This window comes from Cyprinus carpio, chromosome B13 (genome assembly GCF_018340385.1).
Source record: "Cyprinus carpio isolate SPL01 chromosome B13, ASM1834038v1, whole genome shotgun sequence".
Taxonomy (NCBI): domain Eukaryota; kingdom Metazoa; phylum Chordata; class Actinopteri; order Cypriniformes; family Cyprinidae; genus Cyprinus; species Cyprinus carpio.
In genome coordinates this window covers 2,344,170-2,366,243 of record NC_056609.1, presented here as the reverse complement: position 1 = coordinate 2,366,243, position 22,074 = coordinate 2,344,170, and the positions used below count along the sequence as shown (strand labels likewise).

General features: G+C 37.4%; 1 protein-coding gene across 6 annotated transcripts in view; it reads left to right on the top strand.

Annotated features, from left to right (window-relative positions):
• The window catches only part of LOC109072910 (CUB and sushi domain-containing protein 1-like), a 492,278-nt gene that overhangs the window by 387,033 nt on the left and 83,171 nt on the right, over positions 1-22,074 (top strand). For all 6 annotated transcript variants that reach the window (XM_042736246.1, XM_042736245.1, XM_042736243.1 and 3 more), the window contains 2 exons: positions 609-796; positions 5,641-5,835. In XM_042736246.1, coding sequence (XP_042592180.1) covers positions 609-796; positions 5,641-5,835 — 383 coding nt within the window. The remainder of the gene's footprint in view (positions 1-608; positions 797-5,640; positions 5,836-22,074) is intronic.

Here is a 22,074-nt window from a genome sequence, read left to right as displayed (position 1 = left end):
GCCCTTGCACACAAATCCACAACCACAATCATCAACTCACATACTTGAATCTTTAGAATGATTATGACTCTGATTGCTTATGTTTCACTCAGCCAAAATGATCAGGACTTCATGGACTTCTATTATAATTGCAAAACAGACCAACTAGAAAGAAGGATTTACTTCTGGAAGCTAGCGGGCTTTCTGATGAAGCAGGTTAAGCAAGAATGCATGGGTTGAACAAATTCCTGGATTAACATCCTTGTTTATTAAATGCATTTATCAAATAAATAATAAAAATAGTTTCCTTAAATTATTGTATGCTTTAATATATCAAAAATCATATTAGAAAGCAATACTTATAAACATTTTTTTTTTTCTAAAACATTTTAATTCATGAAAAATGCCACACAGTTAAATCTAAGCACGCCTTGCTGGTTAGGTATCTCAAGCTTCCTGGTCGGGATACATGCACATAAACTTTCAATGCAGAAGTCTGTCATCCAAAATTAACATATGTTTGTATTTGGACGGGTGATGTCAAATTTATATTAAATCAATGATTTTACTACATCAGTGAGACCTTATGCATATAACAATCTCTAAATCATTCTCCATTTGTTGTGCAGTTTTAACATGGAGCCCAGTTATGACTTCCTCCATATCTATGAGGGTGAGGACTCCAACGGACCCCTTATCATCAGTCTGCAGGGCAACCAGGTTCCTGAGCGCATCGAGAGCAGTGGAAACAGCCTTTTTCTGGCCTTCCGCAGTGATGCCTCCCTGGGGATGTCTGGTTTTGCTATCGAATATAAAGGCAAGTTTCACCTTGCAGGTGTATGGTTTGTTCCCTTGAGGGCAGGGCTGGGAAAACAAGTGAAGCACAACTACTGGTTCAGTGTTCACTTTCAGATTATATTTAAGGGGCAAGTGTCATGAAAACATGTCCAGGTCACATGTTAAAGCAAAACAAAACTTAGTGCAGACCAGGACAGATCTTTTGCATTGTGACATTTAAACACACATTGTCCTTGAATTCTCCTTGACCTCTCCTTGTCCTTGAATGTTTTTCTCTTCTTCTTTTTTTCATTATTAATCACACATTATATTAATGCACATGAAATCTGAGATAATCAGAATGATGCAATAAGGAGGAAATATGCTTAATTGCCATTGAAGTGCAACAAATCTTAGCGATCCTAAAAATAGGCAACCATTTTTTTTATTTTTTTTTTATTAAATATGACCTAGATATGTTCTCGATGGGTTGCATATAAAAGCCAAGAATGTCAGATAGTTTTGACTGCTATGTCATTTAAAGCTGATGGACCCTGCAGTAATTAGATTTGCTTTTCTCTTAAATGAGTAACAATAGATTTTTTATTTTATTTATTTATTTTTTTTATTTTTTTATGTGGACTGAAAAGGCTGGTAAAATATCTAAATGATCTACAAACTGTGTCTTGGATGGAATTAGGTTCAGCATGACAATAGCTAATGTTGGGCATCCCTTTTGTATCTTACAATTTTAAGTAAGTATTCATCAATACTATAACACTCATTAACCACTGACTGATGACCTGATAAGGATTCTAGAGTTTGCAACCATTTTCTGCTCATCCTAAGAAGTTGAGGCTGAGGGAGCTCTGACATGTTAAAAGCACATGCTAGATTTTTATATATTTGAGATGCTGATAGTAAAGACCCCACTGTGGCTTTTAGCCCATGTCTATTAGATTAGATTAGTGTGCTGGTATTCCTAAATTTGACTTCCAAACAAGTCTTTCTCTTCCAGGAAATTGAACACAAAATATTGATGACTCTCAGGGTCTCATCCAAAATTTGGTCCAATAAAATGCTCTCCATGAAAATGTCCCCTGAGTAGCAATAACAAGTAGCAAATATTAAATAAACGTAAGGATTTTGGATATTGTCCCAAATTCTGATTTCAGTAAGAAATACATCAACACAGCCACAGGTAGGACAACACCTGTATGTTGGTATAGCCATTCAATGGTGTCTTTAACAGCACCACCAGATTTTGGATTTACCTGTGCCATTGAAGTTTAGCATCTGTACTGGGGTGCATTTCCCAAAAGCATTGTTAGCCAGATATGGTCACATTTTTCGTTGGTACCAACATTCGATTCTGTGTTTCCCAAAACCATAGTTCAATGGAACATTCGCAAACAGCATCGCAGTGTCTGGTTTCAATAAATATGTTTCCATATTTTAGCATATTTACAATCAGCACATTTTTTTTATTTGAGTGTGCACAAGAAATCTCCAGAGTATGATGTATGAGCGAACCTGGGATAAATCGAACATTAAATAAAGCAAAATGACAGGGCACAAGCAGTGAAATAGTTGTCAGCTGCCATATTCATGGCATCTAGATCTCACATCAGCTAATTAGCAGAAGTTATTACTCCACCGTATGCATGACGTCATTAATGTGACCATGTTTGGGAAACAGTTGTGAGTAGCTAGTTAGTTTCCACGATGACACATTGTACCATGGTAGTTAATCAGTGAGTGACATTGTTGTACGAGAAACACACCCCTGGAGTACTAAATTCATGCATTAGTGAAAGAGCATATGTTAAATAGCTCGCAAGGGTGCAACTTTGCTGTGATTAGTCAAAAAAAGCTCTTAAGTGGTATTGAGTTATATGTTGTGCTTCTCTTCAGTAATGCTATTAACCTTTCTCAGTGGATACCTGGCAATATTCCCCACGGGAAGAGCATTTTTTTGCCAATTCGCTCTTTGTAAATGCTCTTTTAAAAAGAATGTGAGTTTGTATTAGCGAAAATCAGGGCATGTGACAATGACAATGCACTGTCCCTAACGTGCTATGCACCTCCCTGAAATCATTTCTACTCCCAGCGGTCCTTTTTACATGATGATTATGGTTGAGTAAAAGTGCAGTTCATGGATTGTTGAATATTTTAATTGTAATTATTTTAATTGCAGCCTATTGCACAGTATAGATGAACTCTGACTTCAACCTTTTGTCTTTGCTCCACATGAATACCCAATGCATTTAAAAGCTTGCTTGCCAATGTATTATATTGCTTTGTTGATGGTCTCAACATCCCACAATGCTTCAGGATTTCACTTTCATGTCATGCCATTAGGTTCGCCCCGTGTTTGTCGGGAAACTGAGTGATGCATGGGAGTTTGATTTTTGCTGTGAAAGCTCATCAGATAACACAATCACAACTCACATGTGATGGGACTATTCGAATTCAGTGCTTGAAATCCTGGTGGAGCATCTAAATTTGCAGTATTGATTATATTATTGATAGTATTTCATTGCATTTCTTCTGACTTCAATTTAAAGGTGAACTATGCAATATCTGATAAAACTGTTTAAATATGTTTTGAAGTCTATATCATTAGTGAGACATTTGTGTTGTTTCTGGACGTGTATGGCACGTTTCTCAACCTATCATTAGAATCACAATGTTAAAGAAAAAACAAATAAATAAACAGGTTTGTATGGCATTTCAACAGTGATTGTGAATCATCACAATTTCACAAGTAATTTGAAAATCTTCTGCAAAGACTGCAGTAATTTAAAAACAATATATAAGAATGGTCTGTTTAATTTTTATGGGTGGAAATGGTCATGAAAAGCGAAATAATTTTAGGTACAAAATAGCCTTGACTAACATTGTAAGTGGACCTTTGATGTTTGATATGACCTTAATATTACAACTGCACATGTTCGGAGTAGGAGCCATTGAAATGATGCTGCTTTCTCCTTCATGAATCATTGGTGTTGCCTCTGTAATTGTTCCCAAGCTCAGATCTGAAAGTGATTGTATCATTGTTTGCTGTTTGTTCTTGGCTTTAGATTGCCACAACAATACTCTATTGTGAGGCCTAAATATGTGTCTCACTCTCTCCATCGAAGCCTTAATTAGACCATGTCATATATTTCAATGAAATGATGGAGTCTTTTTCTTTTTGTTGTTGTATTTTCTTTTAATTAATTCAGTGTCCTTATTTGCTCACTGTTTCTTTATATAAATCCAATCTTTTATCTGATGTTGTTCATCACACACCAGTAAACACAATTATTAATGCCTTTACTAAGGGAAAGAAATTAATATGACAATAATACAGTCTAAAGACTTTTATACCTTGAGGAAAAACACAACAGACTGAGAAACAGAAAATATTAATACGTTATAGTGGCCCTTAAAAACATTGTTCATTTATGATTCATTAATTATTTTATGGATCCAGAATCTTCCTAACCAAACTCTTGAGTAAAAAAATAAATAAAAATAAATCCTATGACTTTATTTGTTTTGGTTTGAGTTATCTTATTTTATTTTAAACATTGATGATTAATAATAACTTTTAGCAGAATTGTCAGTTTTGAGTGAACTGTACATTTCAGATTGCCAATCTTGACACATTTCATTTGAATTCCATCCAATCTCACATTTCATTTGGGCTTCGTAAAAAGGGTTAATAAACTTCTCTCTCTCTCTCTCTTTATATATATATATATATATATATATATATATATATATATATATATATATATATAGATAGATAGATAGATAGATAGATAGATAGATAGATAGATATGGTGGCAGTGAAAGTGGGCAATCTCATGACGATATGCATATCAGGATGAGCAGGACTGTAAAGATTCTGTTTGAATGTTAAGCTTCCAACTCCTGAAGGCAGCATATATGATATAAATGATGAATGAAAAAATGAAAATATTCATTTTAGTCTGTGTGGTGCACTCCAGGTGCACTCACTGTTCCTGTGTTGTAGCAGAAACGAGAAAGATTGTGTTGCACACTTGCGATTTTGCAGATAGAATCTTCCCCACCTCTTTCCCACTTTTGCAGGTCCCTAAAGCGCAGGCAGATAGCTGTTAACTGTCAAGTTGTTTGGCAGCCTCTCCAAGCACCACCTCCGGAGCTTTCTCCAACTGTCCTTCTCCCCGTGTCAGGAGCCCGAAGGACAGAGACCATCTTCTGCTGCCCTGGCGCCTTTACCTGCCTTTCCCCTGGTGTTAGTTCGCTTTAATGCATGATGCCCTCAAGCAACTGTCTGCTCCCTCTTCACACTCACTGTCGATCTTGCTTTTTCCTCTTATGCTACCTCGCTTTTTCCTTCTGTCTGTTACCTGTCTCAGCCCTGGGAATGGCTGGCAGGGAACACAAGTGTGGGATATGATTGTGCATCTGATTAATTTTGTTAGGGGTCAGTTGTATTACAGGTACTAGGGCTGTCAATCAATTAAAAATCATGTGATCAAATGACTGAAATCAGCATTTCTCAACAGGCATGTTCTGAGAACATTGAATGACGCTGGAAGGTGGCATTTGTTTAAGGCAGGTTTATGCTAAGAATTCAGACAAGTTAAAACCTGTAACTGCTTGCAAAAAATACGGTCTGCAACATTCTAACACTTCCCCGGACACATCTGTGAACATCAACATGAACATTCAAAATTAATTTGTCCGAAATTACGTAGAATATGCTGAAAAAAATGGGGCATCCATTAATTGAAGAAAAATGTTTTGTGCTTCACATTATCTGTGCAATTTTAAAACTTTTTTATTCTTATTCTTATTCTTATTCTTATTCTTATTCTTATTCTTATTCTTATTCTTATTTCTTTACAGAAAAGCCACGAGAAGCATGCTTTGACCCTGGTAACATAATGAACGGAACTAGACTGGGAATGGACTACAAGTTGGGATCAACTGTAACATATCAGTGTGATTCTGGGTACACCATTGCAGGACTGGCCACTCTCACCTGCATCATGGGAGCTGATGGGAAACCTGTATGGGACAAAGCTCTGCCTACGTGTAAAGGTAGGACCTGAAAATGCAGTTTCTGTACAGAGGCATTGAGGGTTAAATAGGAGTTTGGATGTTTATTGTTGCAGAGTAATGAGGCAACTTGTCACATTTATATACAAATCAACAGACATGTGTTCACAGGTGTGTGTAAACTGATTATTTTACAAATCCTCAGAATTTTTTTTTTTTTCTTTGTGCTCAAGTGGTACATAATGTGTTTTTACACCAATGGCAGACTTATATATTGTCTTGCATCTATCAAATCTATCAAGTGGCTTTTGTTTTTCAAGTATTTAATTCACTGGATAATTTAAAAATAGACATTATGACATGAATATTTAATACATAAATAATTTTATGATTGCATAATTCCATGAATCATTATTCATAATATAGATTTTTTTTTTTTTTTTCAATTCTAATACCGCCCACTAGTAATGTAAAGGTCTAATCGTGTGGTTTTTTTTTTTTTTTTCACAGATTGGTTGGTAGTTTATTGATTTTAGAACCTTTATTTTGCCTTTTTTTTCTGCAGTTTTAAATTCAAAGTATTGATGCATGTTAATTTGATTAAGCACTTCTTCATCTAAAGAAATTAGCAGCAGCCTGCTGATCAGAGACAGTATTCCTTTTGTTGTCTGCAGTCTTGAGAGTTAATTGATTAGGCCTTTGTTAAATGCATAGTTCTGCTCTGTCACACTGCCAGTACCCAGCCAATATTCATTGGGTTTGGAGAAACTGTCTGGTGCTCCCATTGGCTGACAAAGATAGAGACAGATGCAGACAGAGGCCTTCAAAAGAACAGCGCCTAGGTCTTTGTCCCTCAGTGAGAGATGAGAAAGCCTGGGTGGTGACAAGTGCCACTCATTCACACATTTCCTGTCAACCCGAGACCTTTCTGGATTCTTCAGCTTCCCCCTCTGTCTGTCTTACTTTTCCTTTTTTTAAACCTGCGTTTTGGTCAAATATTCAGGCAAAGCATAAACATATCAATTAGTGTTGATAAGTGATGTGAAGATTTACAAAAGTAATCCAAATATTTTTTTTTATATATTTTTGATTTTATTTGATCAAATTCATGAAAAAGCACGATATATGCTTCTGTTTTCTGTTTCAGAACCAAGATAGTTGAAAATAAATCAATAAAAACTGTAGAACTATAGATATGGTGTTCAAATTCCATATGTTAATTTAGGGACCAATTCTCACTATTAACTAACTAGTATGACTTTTGCCTCAGTAAACTCCTACCCCATATAGTTTGTAGTTGTTGTTGTTGTTGTTGTTGTTGTTGCTTGTTTTCATTTTTTAGGTATTGGAGGGTTTTAGGTTAAGGGGTCTAAAATATCATCATAAAAAATAAGGGATTAATATGTGCTTTATAAGTACAAATAAATAAGCAATATATTGCTAATAAGCAACTAGTTAGTAGTGAGAATAGGTCCCTAAACTAAAGCGTTACCCCAAATTTTATGTTGCACTTCAAAGATATTTCAACAAATTCATCATATCCCATCAAGTGCAAATCAATGTGCTTCAGTAATCCGACCAATCATAATTGCACAAACACAAACAGCTTTCAAACGCCCATCCTCCAACCCTTTCTTGGTTGAGTCAGTGTTGTTATGTCCAGCCCAGTTGGTCTGCTCAAATAAACAGATATTAATTTTGCTTCGTTTCGCTAGCAGCGCAGAAATCTCACACCTCACTCTTATGTAATTCCCAGTGTTTTTTGTAGTAATAGCTCAAATCATGACAGAAGAAGCGTGTGCTCCCTCTGAAGCCAACATGTTCAAATACAACACTAGGTTATAGATATGAACGTGCAATGAACATCATTGACCCCAATCCGAAGGTCAAACAAGGGTTTTCGCACCTCAGTAGCACCCACTGATTATTTAACCTCTTTTGATGGAGATGGAAAGCTGCTGATGCCCTTTGCGAGACAGCCTCATTTCCGCACTCCAGGAACATTTTGTTTGTCCTCACTGATGGAATTTCCAGCACATTGCTTCGCCCATCTTTATGTATGAGCTCTAACTGTGGGGTAGAGACATATTCCTATACAGGTCATCGTTGAGCTAACATAATCATCTGATTGTGTCATGAGAGATGCTTTATTTGATCTTAATCATCCGCACAGAGTGTACGCAAGCCCACGTTCACACAATCCATTAGTTTTCTGCCTGCTAAGAATCCCCCCGGCTTCTCTATTAGTTAAGTGAGTATGTCTACCAGAGACAACTGGATCCTGGAGGTTGGAGAGCCTGGCTCAGTCGATATCAGCCTCTTTAAATAACGGTAGCATGTTTTTTTTTTTTTTTTTTTAATAATGTAGTTTTATGGTAGCAGGATTTATTTATTTTTTTCCTAATAATAGAGTGTTGCAGTTCAACCGTGCAATTTTGCTGCTTCAGTTAGGCAGTCCTGTTGAAACCCCAAGCAAGCTTATTTACTACAGTTTTACTACAAACTGGAAACACCCTAGCAACTGTCTAGCAACTACTCAGAACACCTTCACAACCATGTAACAAGGCCTGTGTCACATCAAACATCAGATCCCTCTTCAAACTGACAAAGTATTCAAAATCTCATATAACATGCAGACTTCAGAATGTTTAAAACTTCTAGGCAAGTCTATCAATCCTACATTCAGAGTTTACCTTGAACTTGATTTCTGTAGTTATGATGGTGCTGGTTTGGTCCGTTTCTAGCTGGTGAACCACACAGCAATCCAGTTCAACAGTAAACATAGCCAGTGAAATTTGTTTACCAGGATAGTCTTTCTGGTGTAAATAAAGAAGTCTTGGTGCATAGTCCAGTAAAGCAACATACTGTAATTGGGTCACTAGCATTATTTTCAGCTGAAAATTATTATTATTACTTTTGTAAATACCCTATCAACTACCCAGAACATCCTTAGCAACACACTAGCAACCATCAAGTAATATATATATATATACGTATACGTATATATGTCCCTCCATGGAAAGTCTGGCAAACTAAAATATAGAAGATTCATGAAGATTATAAAGGCATTGTAAAATAAAACCATTTTGTGTTTGCTATATGTGATGTGCTCTGTCGATTGTTTATATCTGAATAAAAGCCTAAATTATATTAGCTCATATTAAGTAAAATAAATTATTCACAAGACTTGGATTACACTTCTCAGTTCACATGAATTGAGTTTTAGAATGCTTTCATGACCTTGTTGGATCTTCTAAATTTTGGTTATCTGGACTTTCAATGGAGAGACAGAAACCTCTCAGGTTTAATAAAAAAATATTGGTAACACTTCATTTTAACGACCAATTCTCACTATTAACTAGTTGCTTATTAGCATGCCTATTACTAGCATATAAGCAGTTTATTAGTACTTACAGTACATAGTACATTGTAATGCCGTATTCTGCATGATCATATTTTAGATCTCGTAATCCTACCCCATGCCTAAACTTAACAACTACCTTACAATTTAATAAGCAGCAAATTAGGAGTTTGTTCAAGGAAAACTCTTAGTTAACAGTGAATGTGTGTTCCCTTTTCTTAAGTGTTACCAAAATATCTTAATTTGTGTTTGGAATGACATGACGGTGAGTCAAGTCAAGTCACCTTTATTTATATAGTGCTTTTAATAATAGAGATTGTGCCAAAGCACTTTACAGTATTAAACAGGAAAATAGTGTGTCAATAATGCAAAATGACAATAATAAAACACTCAATTTTGAGTTAAAGGCAGTTCATCATTGAATTCAGTAATGTCATCGTCCAGCTCAGTTCAGTTTAAATAGTATCTGTGCAATCAAGTTGACGATATTGCTGGATATTAAGTGTCCCTAACTAAGCAAGCCAGAGGCGACAGGGGCAAGGAACCAAAACTCCATCAGTGACAGAATGGAGAAAAAAAACTTGGGAGAAACCAGGCTCAGTTGGGGGCCAGTTCTCCTCTTGCTAGATGACACCAGCAGTTAAATTTTAGGCTGCAGCAAAGTCGCATTGTGCAGAGGACTCATCTGTTAATTCAGCAAATTACTGAATTTTCATTTTTAGGTGAACTATCTTATTAAATTACATGTTGATTCTCAGAATTCTGACATTATCTGTGATATTTGGACCCCACTATTTGTCTCAGTAATCTTCTTGTTTGTTAGTCAGAAGTCATACATTAATCAATAGCTGCTTTTCCACCTAAATTACCTGGAACAATTTGTCCCAGAAACTTTTTTCCCCCAGACCTGTTGCTGTCTGCATTTCCCTCACGGTTTAAAGTACAGAGAAAATTAGGCAGATATTCTGGTGATGTAGGTCTTTGCGTGTTTCTCAATACCAAGTACGCAAATTTCGGACTTGTGTTCTCGGTAGTTTGGACTTTGCAAGTTTGACTTGGGAATGTGAACTGCCGCGGATGGGTGACACAAATCCGGTAATTCTCCAAACAGCAGCGTACTTGATAATGTCAATCAGCTCGCCTTGGCTACTGCAATTTTCCTCACTGTATTTACAATAAGACGAAATATGATATCAAACACAACTACCTCTTTTCGTTTTCATTTAAACATATTAATAGCTGCAGAAATGTAGTTCAGGGAACATAAATACATTACAATGAAACAAAATATTATATCAAGCAGTATTTTAACATATTAATACATTAACAGAATAAAGACCAAAGACTACCTGTTAGATTTACCCAAAACTAATTATATCTTATGTTTAACCACTACAGAGATGGCACTAGAGAGATGTCAGAAGGACTAGTCAAGTTGAGGCTGCTCTCGTCGGGAAACATGAGCACTGAGAGCCCGCTTATCGCATGGAGCTCACGTCTCCAAAATCGGTGAAACACATTTTCAAATAGGCGCTGTCTTTATAAATAAACTGCAGATTTGAGTTTTAAACAACTATTCTCACCTGAAATACTTTTAAAACTACATTTTAAGACACAATAACAGTGATATTTTAAACAATTATGTGAATAAATGGTGGTTGAAATACAATGCTGCGTTAACTCAACCAATCAGCATGTTCAGCGCCCAAATCCCACCCCTGAAAGTTCCGGACCTTTGAAAAAGTACTACCTCGTGAGCAGGGACTTTCTGAGGGGCAATTTTTTACCTGGAACTTTAGATCCTGGTTCCTAGAGTGGAAACACACAGAGTACCGGCCCAAAGTCCCAAGTTCCTGGGGAAAGTTCCTGCACTGGAAACGGGGCTAATGACATACAGAAGTATTTTGTGGTGGTCATGGCGCATTGATTCACAGAAAGTAGTTTGTGAAGGTTAATCCTTTTAGCTGTCCTCAGTCAGAGCTCTTCAGTGCAGAGGTGTGAGGTTAGACGAGCTAGACGAGAGACTGTGAGCCATTTGCGATGCTTTTATACACTGCCGCTGCAGCTTCCTTTTATCAATAGCCCATGCTTAAAGCTAATGAGGTAAATGGCTTGCTGAGTACTTATGACCTTTTAGCCAAAGTGGGTGCTTCCAAGTAGTCCAGTGAGAATGAGTCAGATTTGACTGGGGGGGGCGGCAGCGGATGAGCGGACGTATCTGGGTTTCACTTTGCGGGGTGGGTGATGGCTTGAAAAAGAGTGCAGTAGGCACAATTGGAAATCGTTTTGAAATCCAAGGGAGATGTGAAGCAAATGTTGCTGTTTCACGGGCCATTTCATCATATTGTCTGTCACTTTAGTTTATTTCTAGTCTCCGAAATCTGTTATTTATGTCACCTTCAGCAAGGAGAGGCAGCATGCCATCACTGCATTTATCCATTGTGTCGACCTCCAGCACTACACAGTGCACATATTGTTCAAAGCATAGCTAAAATACAGGAGCTTTCGGCCAGGATAATGACTTTAACAAGATCATTTAGGAGTTAATGGGGTGTGATGCTCTTTCATCAGTTAAGCCATACGAGCAGATGCATACGTACAATGCACATGTTCTGTGCACAGACACATGACTGTAATAAACAGGCCCATGTTCAGTCAAAGACAGCAGGAGACCATCCACTTGTCGGAAAACAAATAAATGTAATACTCATATTAGGAGTAGGAGCAAACATCCCAAATCTTTCACCTTTTTGAGGTGGCAACTGTTTTTTTTTTTTTTTCTTTTTTTTTTCTTAGATTTACACATCTATTGTATTTTTTTACAGATCAAAATACTGATTTGAATTAGATTTTTGAAACTTATTTTTAACAAGCAGGATTCGCACTTGTTGCAGTCTGTGCATTGTCAATGATCGCAGCAAAAACTTGAATGTTTTACTCACATTTCTCTGGTGAGAGATGTTTGTACTCACATGTCTCTGGTGCACACAGTAACACACACAATGTCCTTCATGGGGGAAAAATAAATCTTCAAAAGTCTTTATTTGAAGGCCATAAAAATACAAAATTGCTCAAAGCAGCTTCAGATTATGACTTCAAGTCGGAGGATATCAAACATGTTTTGAATTTTAGAATGCATGTTGTTTTCATTTGTCATGTGTCTTCAAGCAGTAAGGCACACATTTCTGCATGAGTTTTTTGTGATCGGAACAACTTTAAAGTCTGGTAGTGCATGATTCTCAGTCATTTCATGTATGATGGCCAGTTTTTCCTCTGTGACTATTATAAATATGGTAAGTGTGTGATGCCCAGTGTTTTAAAATCTCAGCTTGTGATTTTGAAAGTCATCTTGTGTATTCCAACCATTGGTAAGATAGAAGGAAAAAATATGAAATATATAAACTTCAAATGATAAATTATAATAAACACAACCCATGGTAGAACCCTTAAATTAATGTCTTTCTACTATCATTCTTACATGCAGCACAACGTTGAAATGGAAAAAAGTGGCCCATCATTTTCATAGCAATAAATATATCAGCCCTAACTAAGAAATGTCTAATATTCCTATCCCTATGATATATGAAAAGCCAGAGGCTCTGAAATAATAATAATAAAAAAGTAAAGCAAACAGGATTGCAATTTAATACATGTCAGTGTTTGTAAATGATTCCCTTGATCTTTTGGCTATCATGAGGAAAAGCTGTAAAGCAAACCACAGAAGAAAAAAAAATATTTCCTTTTCTTTCCTCTCTTCTTTCTTGTGTTTTTTTTTTTTTTTTAACGATAGCCGACATAAAAACACTGTCTAGGGACATAAACAAGATGGCCACCAAATTAAATGACCTCTTCATGCACCTGCAAACCTACTCTGATTTTCAAAGAGATAAAAACATCTGTAACGTTTACAGCAACCCTTTGCATATTTAATTATTGGATATTTGGGCTAATTTGTTTAAAAATTCATCTAACAACAAGGTGCCATTAACACATGACATACCAAACCATGTAGCAACATTGTAAAAACCACTCAGAACACCCTAACAACTGCCCGGCAACCACAAAAGCTTTTAGTAACCACCTGGCAAAACTTCAAATCTCTGTATAAACTGCTGCTCATTTGCAACTGCTCTCAACTTTACCGCATCACTGCACATGCCCACATAACACAATGATCTGCAGCGACGGGAAGTCATTTATTTTCTATGAGCAACAGCAACCATTGCTGTCACTCATTGAAAATGAATGATTTCCAGTCGCTGCAAATCACTTTATACAACATTTTTTGTAAATACCCTATCAGGCACCCAGAACATCCTTAGCAATACACTGGCGACCATCTAGCAATGCTATGACAACTGCCTAGAGCACCCTAGCGGCCGCCTACCTTTTCCTAGCAACACCCAAGCAACTATATATCAACATTCATGCAACCACTCAGAACACACCCCTTCAAACTTCAAATCTATCTTCATAACACCACCACATCATGCATTAACAAAATGCATATCTCTGTTTGTGTTGCTTATCTGTAAATGCCCTAGTATCCACCTAGAACATCATAGCAACTGTCTAGGATGACGAGGCAGTCCTGAAATTGGAAGCTTTTTCCCCATGTCCTGCAAGATGAATGCTATGTCCAACATTGCTGTTATGTCTGTATTTTTATTTTCTTCCCTGACATTAGAATACCACAATAAGAGATAGAATAATAAAAAATGTGATTGGCATTTAAAAATCCATTTGTGCTGCCGTCATGTCATGTTCTAGCTAAAGCAGGGAAAATAACCGCTGCATTTGTAGAAAAGGTTTTTTTTATTTTTTTCTCTCCACTGATGACTACTAGCAAAGGTGTGGATTCCAATTTGGAAAGCTGCCAGATCAGAAAAAAAAGTATTTATTTGTGTGTGTGTGTGTGTGTGTGTGTGTGTGTATATATATATATATATATATATATATATATATATATATATATATATATATATATATATATATATATATATATATATATATATATATATATATACAGGTCCTTCTCAAAAAATTAGCATATTGCGAAAAAGTTCATTATTTTCCATAATGTAATGATAAAAATTAAACTTTCATATATTTTAGATTCATTGCTCATTGCACACCAACTGAAATATTTCAGGTCTTTTATTGTTTTAATACTGATGATTTTGGCATACAGCTCATGAAAACCCAAAATTCATATCTCAAAAAATGTGCATATTTCATCCGACCAATAAAAGAAAAGTGTTTTTAATACAAAAAAAGTCAACCTTCAAATAATTATGTTCAGTTATGCACTCAATACTTGGTCGGGAATCCTTTTGCAGAAATGACTGCTTCAGTGCGGCGTGGCATGGAGGCAATCAGCCGGCACTGCTGAGGTGTTATGGAGGCCCAGGATGCTTCGATAGCGCCCTTAAGCTCATCCAGAGTGTTGGGTCTTGCGTCTCTCAACTTTCTCTTCACAATATCCCACAGATTCTCTATGGGGTTCAGGTCAGGAGAGTTGGCAGGCCAATTGAGCACAGTAAGTCGTGGCCTAATGGTTAGAGAGTCGGACTCCCAATCGAAGGGTTGTGAGTTCGAGTCTCGGGCCGGCAGGAATTGTGGGTGGGGGGAGTGCATGTACAGTTCTCTCTCCACCTTCAATACCACGACTTAGGTGCCCTTGAGCAAGGCATCGAACCCCCAACTGCTCCCCGGGCGCCGCAGCATAAAATGGCTGCCCACTGCTCCGGGTGTGTGTTCACAGTGTGTGTGTGTGTTCACTGCTCTGTGTGTGTGCACTTCGGATGGGTTAAATGCAGAGCACTAATTCTGAGTATGGGTCACCATACTTATTAATTCTCTCATTACTCAAATACCATGGTCAGTAAACCATTTACCAGTGGTTTTGGCACTGTGAGCAGGTGCCAGGTCGTGCTGAAAAACGAAATCTTCATCTCCATAAAGCTTTTCAGCAGATGGAAGCATGAAGTGCTCCAAGATCTCCTGATAGCTAGCTGCATTGACCCTGCCCTTGATAAAACACAGCGGACCAACACCAGCAGCTGACATGGCACCCCAGACCATCACTGACTGTGGGTACTTGACACTGGACTTCAGGCATTTTGGCATTTCCTTCTCCCCAGTCTTCCTCCAGTCTCTGGCACCTTGATTTCCGAATGACATGCAAAATTTGCTTTCATCCGAAAAAAGTACTTTGGACCACTGAGCAACAGTCCAGTGCTGCTTCTCTGTAGCCCAGGTCAGGCGCTTCTGCCGCTGTTTCTGGTTCAAAAGCACACGCCTGTGCACGGTGGCTCTGGATGTTTCTACTCAGCTTCTGCAGTTCTCCAAGGTCTGGAATCGGTCCTTCTCCACAATCTTCCTCAGGGTCCGGTCACCTCTTCTCGTTGTGCAGCGTTTTTTGCCACACTTTTTCCTTCCCACAGACTTCCCACTGAGGTGCCTTGATACAGCACTCTGGGAACAGCCTATTCGTTCAGAAATTTCTTTCTGTGTCTTACCCTCTCGCTTGAGGGTGTCAATGATGGCCTTCTGGACAGCAGTCAGGTCAGCAGTCTTACCCATGATTGCGTTTTTGAGTAATGAAGCAGGCTGGGAGTTTTTAAAAGCCTCAGGAATCTTTTGCAGGTGTTTAGAGTTAATTAGTTGATTCAGATGATTAGGTTAATAGCTCGTTTAGAGAACCTTTTCATGATGTGCTAATTTTTTGAGATAGGAATTTTGGGTTTTCATGAGCTGTATGCCAAAATCATCAGTATTAAAACAATAAGTTTCATTTTTATCATTACATTATGGAAAATAATGAACTTTTTCACAATATGCTAATTTTTTGAGAAGGACCTGTATATATATAATATATATATATATTTTTAAATAAAATAAAGAAATTATATATATATATATATATATATATATATATATATATATATATATATATATATATATATATATATATATATATAGGGCTGTCAAATGAACATATATATATATATATATATATATATATATATATATATATATATATATATATAGAGATATGTTACTCCACCACAAAATGAAAATTTTGTCATTATTCACTTAACCCCATGTTGTTCCAAACCCATAAAAGCTTTGTTCCTCTTCGGAACACTTCGGAAGCCTGCCAAGTAAATAACAGTGTCAAGGTCCAGGAAAGTATGAAAAGCATCGTCAGAATAGTCCATCTGCCATCAGTGATTCTACCGTTACGTAATCAGCACAGCGCCATTTTGCCATTCTGCGCTGATGCGCTGTTGTCTTTCAAACCAAAACGAATATACACGTAAAAAAACGTATCCTTGTGGCGCGGCTGACACTGAAGAGTGTACGTCGCCTGTGTACTGCTCAGATTTGCCAAAATGGTTCTATGCTGATTTGGAGAGACACAGAGGAGAGGCATTGTTGAATAAAGTCGTTATTTTTGTTTTCTTCATGTACAAAAAGTATTCCCATAACTTCATAACGTTACGGTTGAATCACTGATGGCAGATGGACTATTCTGACAATGCTTTTCATACTTTCCTGGACCTTGACACTGTTATTTACTTGGCAGGCTATGGGACAGTCTCAAGCCTACCGGTTTTCATCCAAAATATCTTAAATTGTGTTCCGAAGACGAGCAAAGCTTTTGCGGTTTTGGAACGACATGGGGGTAAGTGAATAATGAGAAAATTTTAATTTTGGGATGGAGTATGCATTTGATCAAACTTGTCATAACTACTCATACTACTACATACTACTTGTTATGTTTAGTTATGGAGTAGGGTTAAGGAATCAAAAATATGGTCATTATAGACCATAGTAGCATTTAACGATTTAAATCGTTGCTTTCCATTGTTTTGCTTTATTTGAAGTTTGAATCGTCATGGGTTCCTTCTTACATCATACTCTGGGGTTCCCTTATGCATTTATTGTTCATGCTTGTTGACACACTGAAATATAGAATGAAACATATGTATATATTGACATGGAATAAAGGATATAGAATGTACTGCATGTTAACTTGCTTATTGTGCCCAAGAGCCTGATCTATTTAAGTACATGTTATACTAACAAGATGATATCTTTCAAGGGTAACATGTAAAGCATGAAAAGCAGAGGTCCGAGTACTGAGCCTTGTGGTACTCCATACTGTACTTGTAATCGATATGATAACTCTTTTTTTGTGATCACCTTTTTATTAGTATTTTACATATAACAAATAACATCATAACATCTATTCAGGATAAAACACAAAAACAATACAATATGATACCTCTTATGATTCTAACAAGAAAATATGCTTCAAATCACAGATATAGAGCTGTTGAATTACTGAATTGGTGAGTTATGTTGGTAATAACAGAACTTGCAGTCATATGTGGCTAACAGCGCTTTATACAGAAATGTACCCGAATCAACTTATCAACTTTCAGTCAACTGTTCGCCCAAAATGATACTATAGCATATGCTTCTCTAAAAGAGCACTGCTGTGTGGTGCCTCTGAGTGAAGGTCTTGTGGCGGATATGCAGATCAGGATGAGCAGGACTGGGAAAACTCGATTTGAATGTTAAGGTCCATTCTCCCAAAGACTGCACACATGGAAGCGGCTTCTATGTGCAATTGCCATGAGCATCAGCATGGCATCAGCTGTCTGATGAAATGGCACAGCATTTTATGCATTAGTAGCTCATGCAGGGTTAATGGGGTTTCATCAGAACACTCCAATAACTCCACTAACAGCCAATAATCCTGCCTTTCCCAAGTACAATTCTGCTTCTTTAACAGTTACTGCTTGCAGAATGGACATTTCTTAACGAGAGAATTGATTTTAATATTGTTAGTGACAGCTTAATAAGTAAATGCTGTGACTATACATTGGAAAAGTTGTTGAGCAGGCACTGACAGCATGGCTTTTTATATATATATATATATACATATATATATATATATATATATATATATATAATTTATTTTTATTTTTATACACGCTAGTAATTTCTATGCTATTATTTGGAATTACCCAGAGCCATGTCCTCAAGCTTTTAGACAAAACTCATTAGAAAGAGGTAAGATCCCTTTAAATAATGAAGGATTTTCCTCTCTTTCTTTGGTTCTCTCACCCAAACAGATCTTTGATTTGTTTCCATAGTAACTAAAAGACTGTCTCAGTACCATTAAATGAGGACTCTTCCCTGGCTGTAAATAGTGAGAGGGTGTGGGGGTTGGGAGCATGGTGGGATGGCGCCTCTCAGAGGCTGTATGGATACACAGCTGCTTTTAATCTGTCGAAGCCTCCTTTTCATGTATGCATGATTTTGCACAGCTATGCTCAAGCTTTGGATTTGCGAGTGAAGTTTGGGTCGGTCAGGTGGCAGCCACAGCTGTTGTCTTCATGCTTATGTGAGGCAGGAACACATGGGCTGCTACATTTAGCCACACATGCAGTCTGGGCACAACAGAGCGCTGCTAACAACAGCTAATGAGCTGCCGTCTTAGGAAAGATACAGTTATCCTGCAGTGACCTGTTCTTATGTAGGCTAATGCGTGTTGATGTTATGCGCTCTTTGTTTAGCAGTTTTGGGCTTTTGGTGGGTGTTTACTGAACATAAAACGATAAAAGATAGGAATCCAAAAATAAATAGGGCTGAATTTAGTCCACATAGGTTACCACAAGGTTTTGATCGTTCTCTCTTTTATGATACTGATCTTTTTTTTTTTTTATGTCCTTTTGCAGAGATGTTGTCTTATTCTTCAAGATCATTGCACTGATATTTTGAGCTGCATTAATCTGATTTGCTGTCAGCCAAAACAATCATTCGTGTTTATTTATAAATCAATCATTGAATAAGCAAACTGAATTAGCAAAATTATTCTGTAATACTTTAGTAACCAATTCTCACTATGAACTAGTTGCTTTTTAGCATGTATATTACTTAGCATATTGGCTATTTATTAGTACTTATAAAGCACATATTCTCCATGACCATATTCTACATCCCTAATCCTGCCCAATACCTAAACTTAAGAATTACCTTTGTAACTACTAATAAGCAGCAAATTAGGAGTTTATTGTGGTAAAAGTAGTAGTTAATAGTTAATAGTGAGAATTGGTCCCCAAACTAAAATGTTATTAACAGGACAAATACACAGTTTTGGGATACGAAAACAAACATTTTACTTCCAGTCATAATCTGATTTTCAATCATTTTAATGCTTGTTAAATGAAAGAACTGAATTAGCAGGTCATCTTGCTTAATTTTTGTAACATTTTGTAACACATGTAACATTTGTTTAAATTACATTGTTTCTATCAGTGTTACAACCAACCACACACACACACACACACACACACACACACACACACACACACACACACACACACACACACACACACACACACACACGTTTGTTTCTGTGAATTATGGGGACTTTCCATACACTTCTATTATTTTTATACTGACCAAACATTTTTTTTCTAACATTTTCTATCTCCTGACCCTAAACCCACCCCTTATAGAAAACTTTTTTTTTTTTTTTTTTTTTGTTACACTTTCTGTTAAACATCATGTACTGTTTTTAATATATATTTTTCCCCACAGGCCAGTCCTCACAATGTCAAACATTTCAGGTTTTACTATCCTTGTTGGTACATTTGGTCTCCACAATGTAGCATAAACAAATGAACATTAATAATTAATGAACAGCTCACTATTAACTAGTACCTTATTAGCATGCATATTACTGGCATATTGGCTGTTTATTAGTACTTACAAAGCACATGTTAAAGGGGTCATATGACGTTGCTAAAAAGAACATTATGTTGTGTATTTGGTGTAATGAAATGTGTTTATGCAGTTTAAGGTTCAAAAAACACAATATTTTCCACATAATGTACATTATTGTTCATTGCTCCGCTATGCCCCACCTTTCTGAAACGTGTTGATTTTTACAAAGCTCATCATTCTGAAAGCGAGGTGTACGCTGATTGGCCAGCTTTCCTGTGCTTTGTGATTGGCTAAATACGTGTGACGGAAATGTTATGCCCCTTAACATACTGTGATGTCATCTCCCAGCACGACTAGACAAAACCAATAAAACCCATTACAAAGCAGTCATTTATTGTATCCAGTATGGACATAATTACTAATTATGATGACTTATACTGTGTTTTTATGTGTTGCGTTGCTTATCACACTGCGCGGGCTTGCGGCGACCACATGTGACGAACCCGGGCAGGACTCCGCTCTGTCCACCGTGAAAGCCGTTCCGGCGATCCACAGCGCAAAGTTGATGTATTTCCACAGCGACCAGCATGGATCAGCTAGGCATGACGAAGTGGATATTGTGCTCTTTTGGAAGGCCAAACAAAGTAGTTTCGCTTTCACATCAAAACACACAGCATCTCCACAACATGGCGGCGGTGGCAAAAACAATACTACAGCGAGAATAAAAGTTACGCCTTCTTTCTTTGCGTGAACATTTGGGCGGTGTTCTGCAAATCTTCCCACACAGTGACGTAGAAATGTGGGGTTGTGTTTAAATTAGGTGTTTTAGGAGGGCATGAACAAGTCTTAAATTTTATAAAGAATATCTCTTTGGATTTGAGACTTTAGTCTTTGCAACTTTACAGATCTTCTTTATGTACCAAGAGCTTGTAACACTCCAAAGAGAAAGGAAACATTTTAATTGCATCATATGACCCCTTTAATGCCTTATTCTGCATGACCATATTTTAGATCCCTTAGTCCAATACTAAACTTAACAACTTCCTCACTAACTTGGAGTTTGTTGAGGCAAAAATCCTACTTAATAGTTAGTTATTAGTGAGAATTGGTTGCCAAACTAAATTATGGCCTTATGTATTTTATAGAGAGTCTAAAGGCCTGTTCACACCGGGACGAATTTCGCGCGCGATATTCGCCGACGTTTAACGCCTCGTGACTAAACAAAGGGCGCCAATGTGCGTGTGCACACCGACGTGAAAAACGCCACGCGTAAAAGCGTCATTTTTTAAAAAACGCCTCGGGTTCGTTTTTTTGGTTTGACGCGCCGCGTCAAAAACTATACGACCAATGAGAATGGCGCTTTTGCACACTTGTCTGGAGCTTCTGAAGTTACAGTAAAACACAACTTGGGGGCGCTCAAACACAAAACTGTCTTGCTGAGCACACATACGTAACGGCGAAGAAGATATACGCCAAGTAGCGTCTACACTGCCGGGAAGAAATAAGTCGAAGAAGATGCAAGGCAAGATGAATGTAGAGTTGCTGGTCTCGTTGGTGTCGGAACACAAAGAACTATATGACAAACGCGACAGCGATTACAAAAATCTTGATAAAAGAGAACTAGTATTTCTAGTATTTCTGTTTTACATATAGCGCCATCTAATGTCAGGGAATGAATTTGCATGTTCACTCGGCTCATCGTCAGCGAAAATCGCTTGGGTGTGAACACAAAAAACGCGTTGAAAAACGCTGGCGAATAACGCGCGCCGATATTCGTCCCGGTGTGTACGGCCCTTTAGTCTACATCTAGTGTGACCTCAATGGTGGTTGTCATGTATGATAGAGATTGGATCCCTACATCTAATTACTTAGTCTACCACGGCCTACTAAATGTGCTATTTGCAGGTGCAAAGGGGGCAAAAGGGATTTCTAAAGCTTCCAATTATTCACAGCCTGTCGTACACACACACACACACACACACACACACACACACACAAAAGAATGAAACTCCAGACAGTCAGGCCTGAAAAATGTATATTTCCAAAAACCAGAAATTTCCTTCCATCTCAGTGTGAAATTGCAGGTTTCTAAAGGCAAATCTTCCAACAAAAGGCACAGTGTGTGTGTGTGTGTGTGTGTGTGTGTGTGTGTGTGCGTGCGTGCGTGCGTGTGT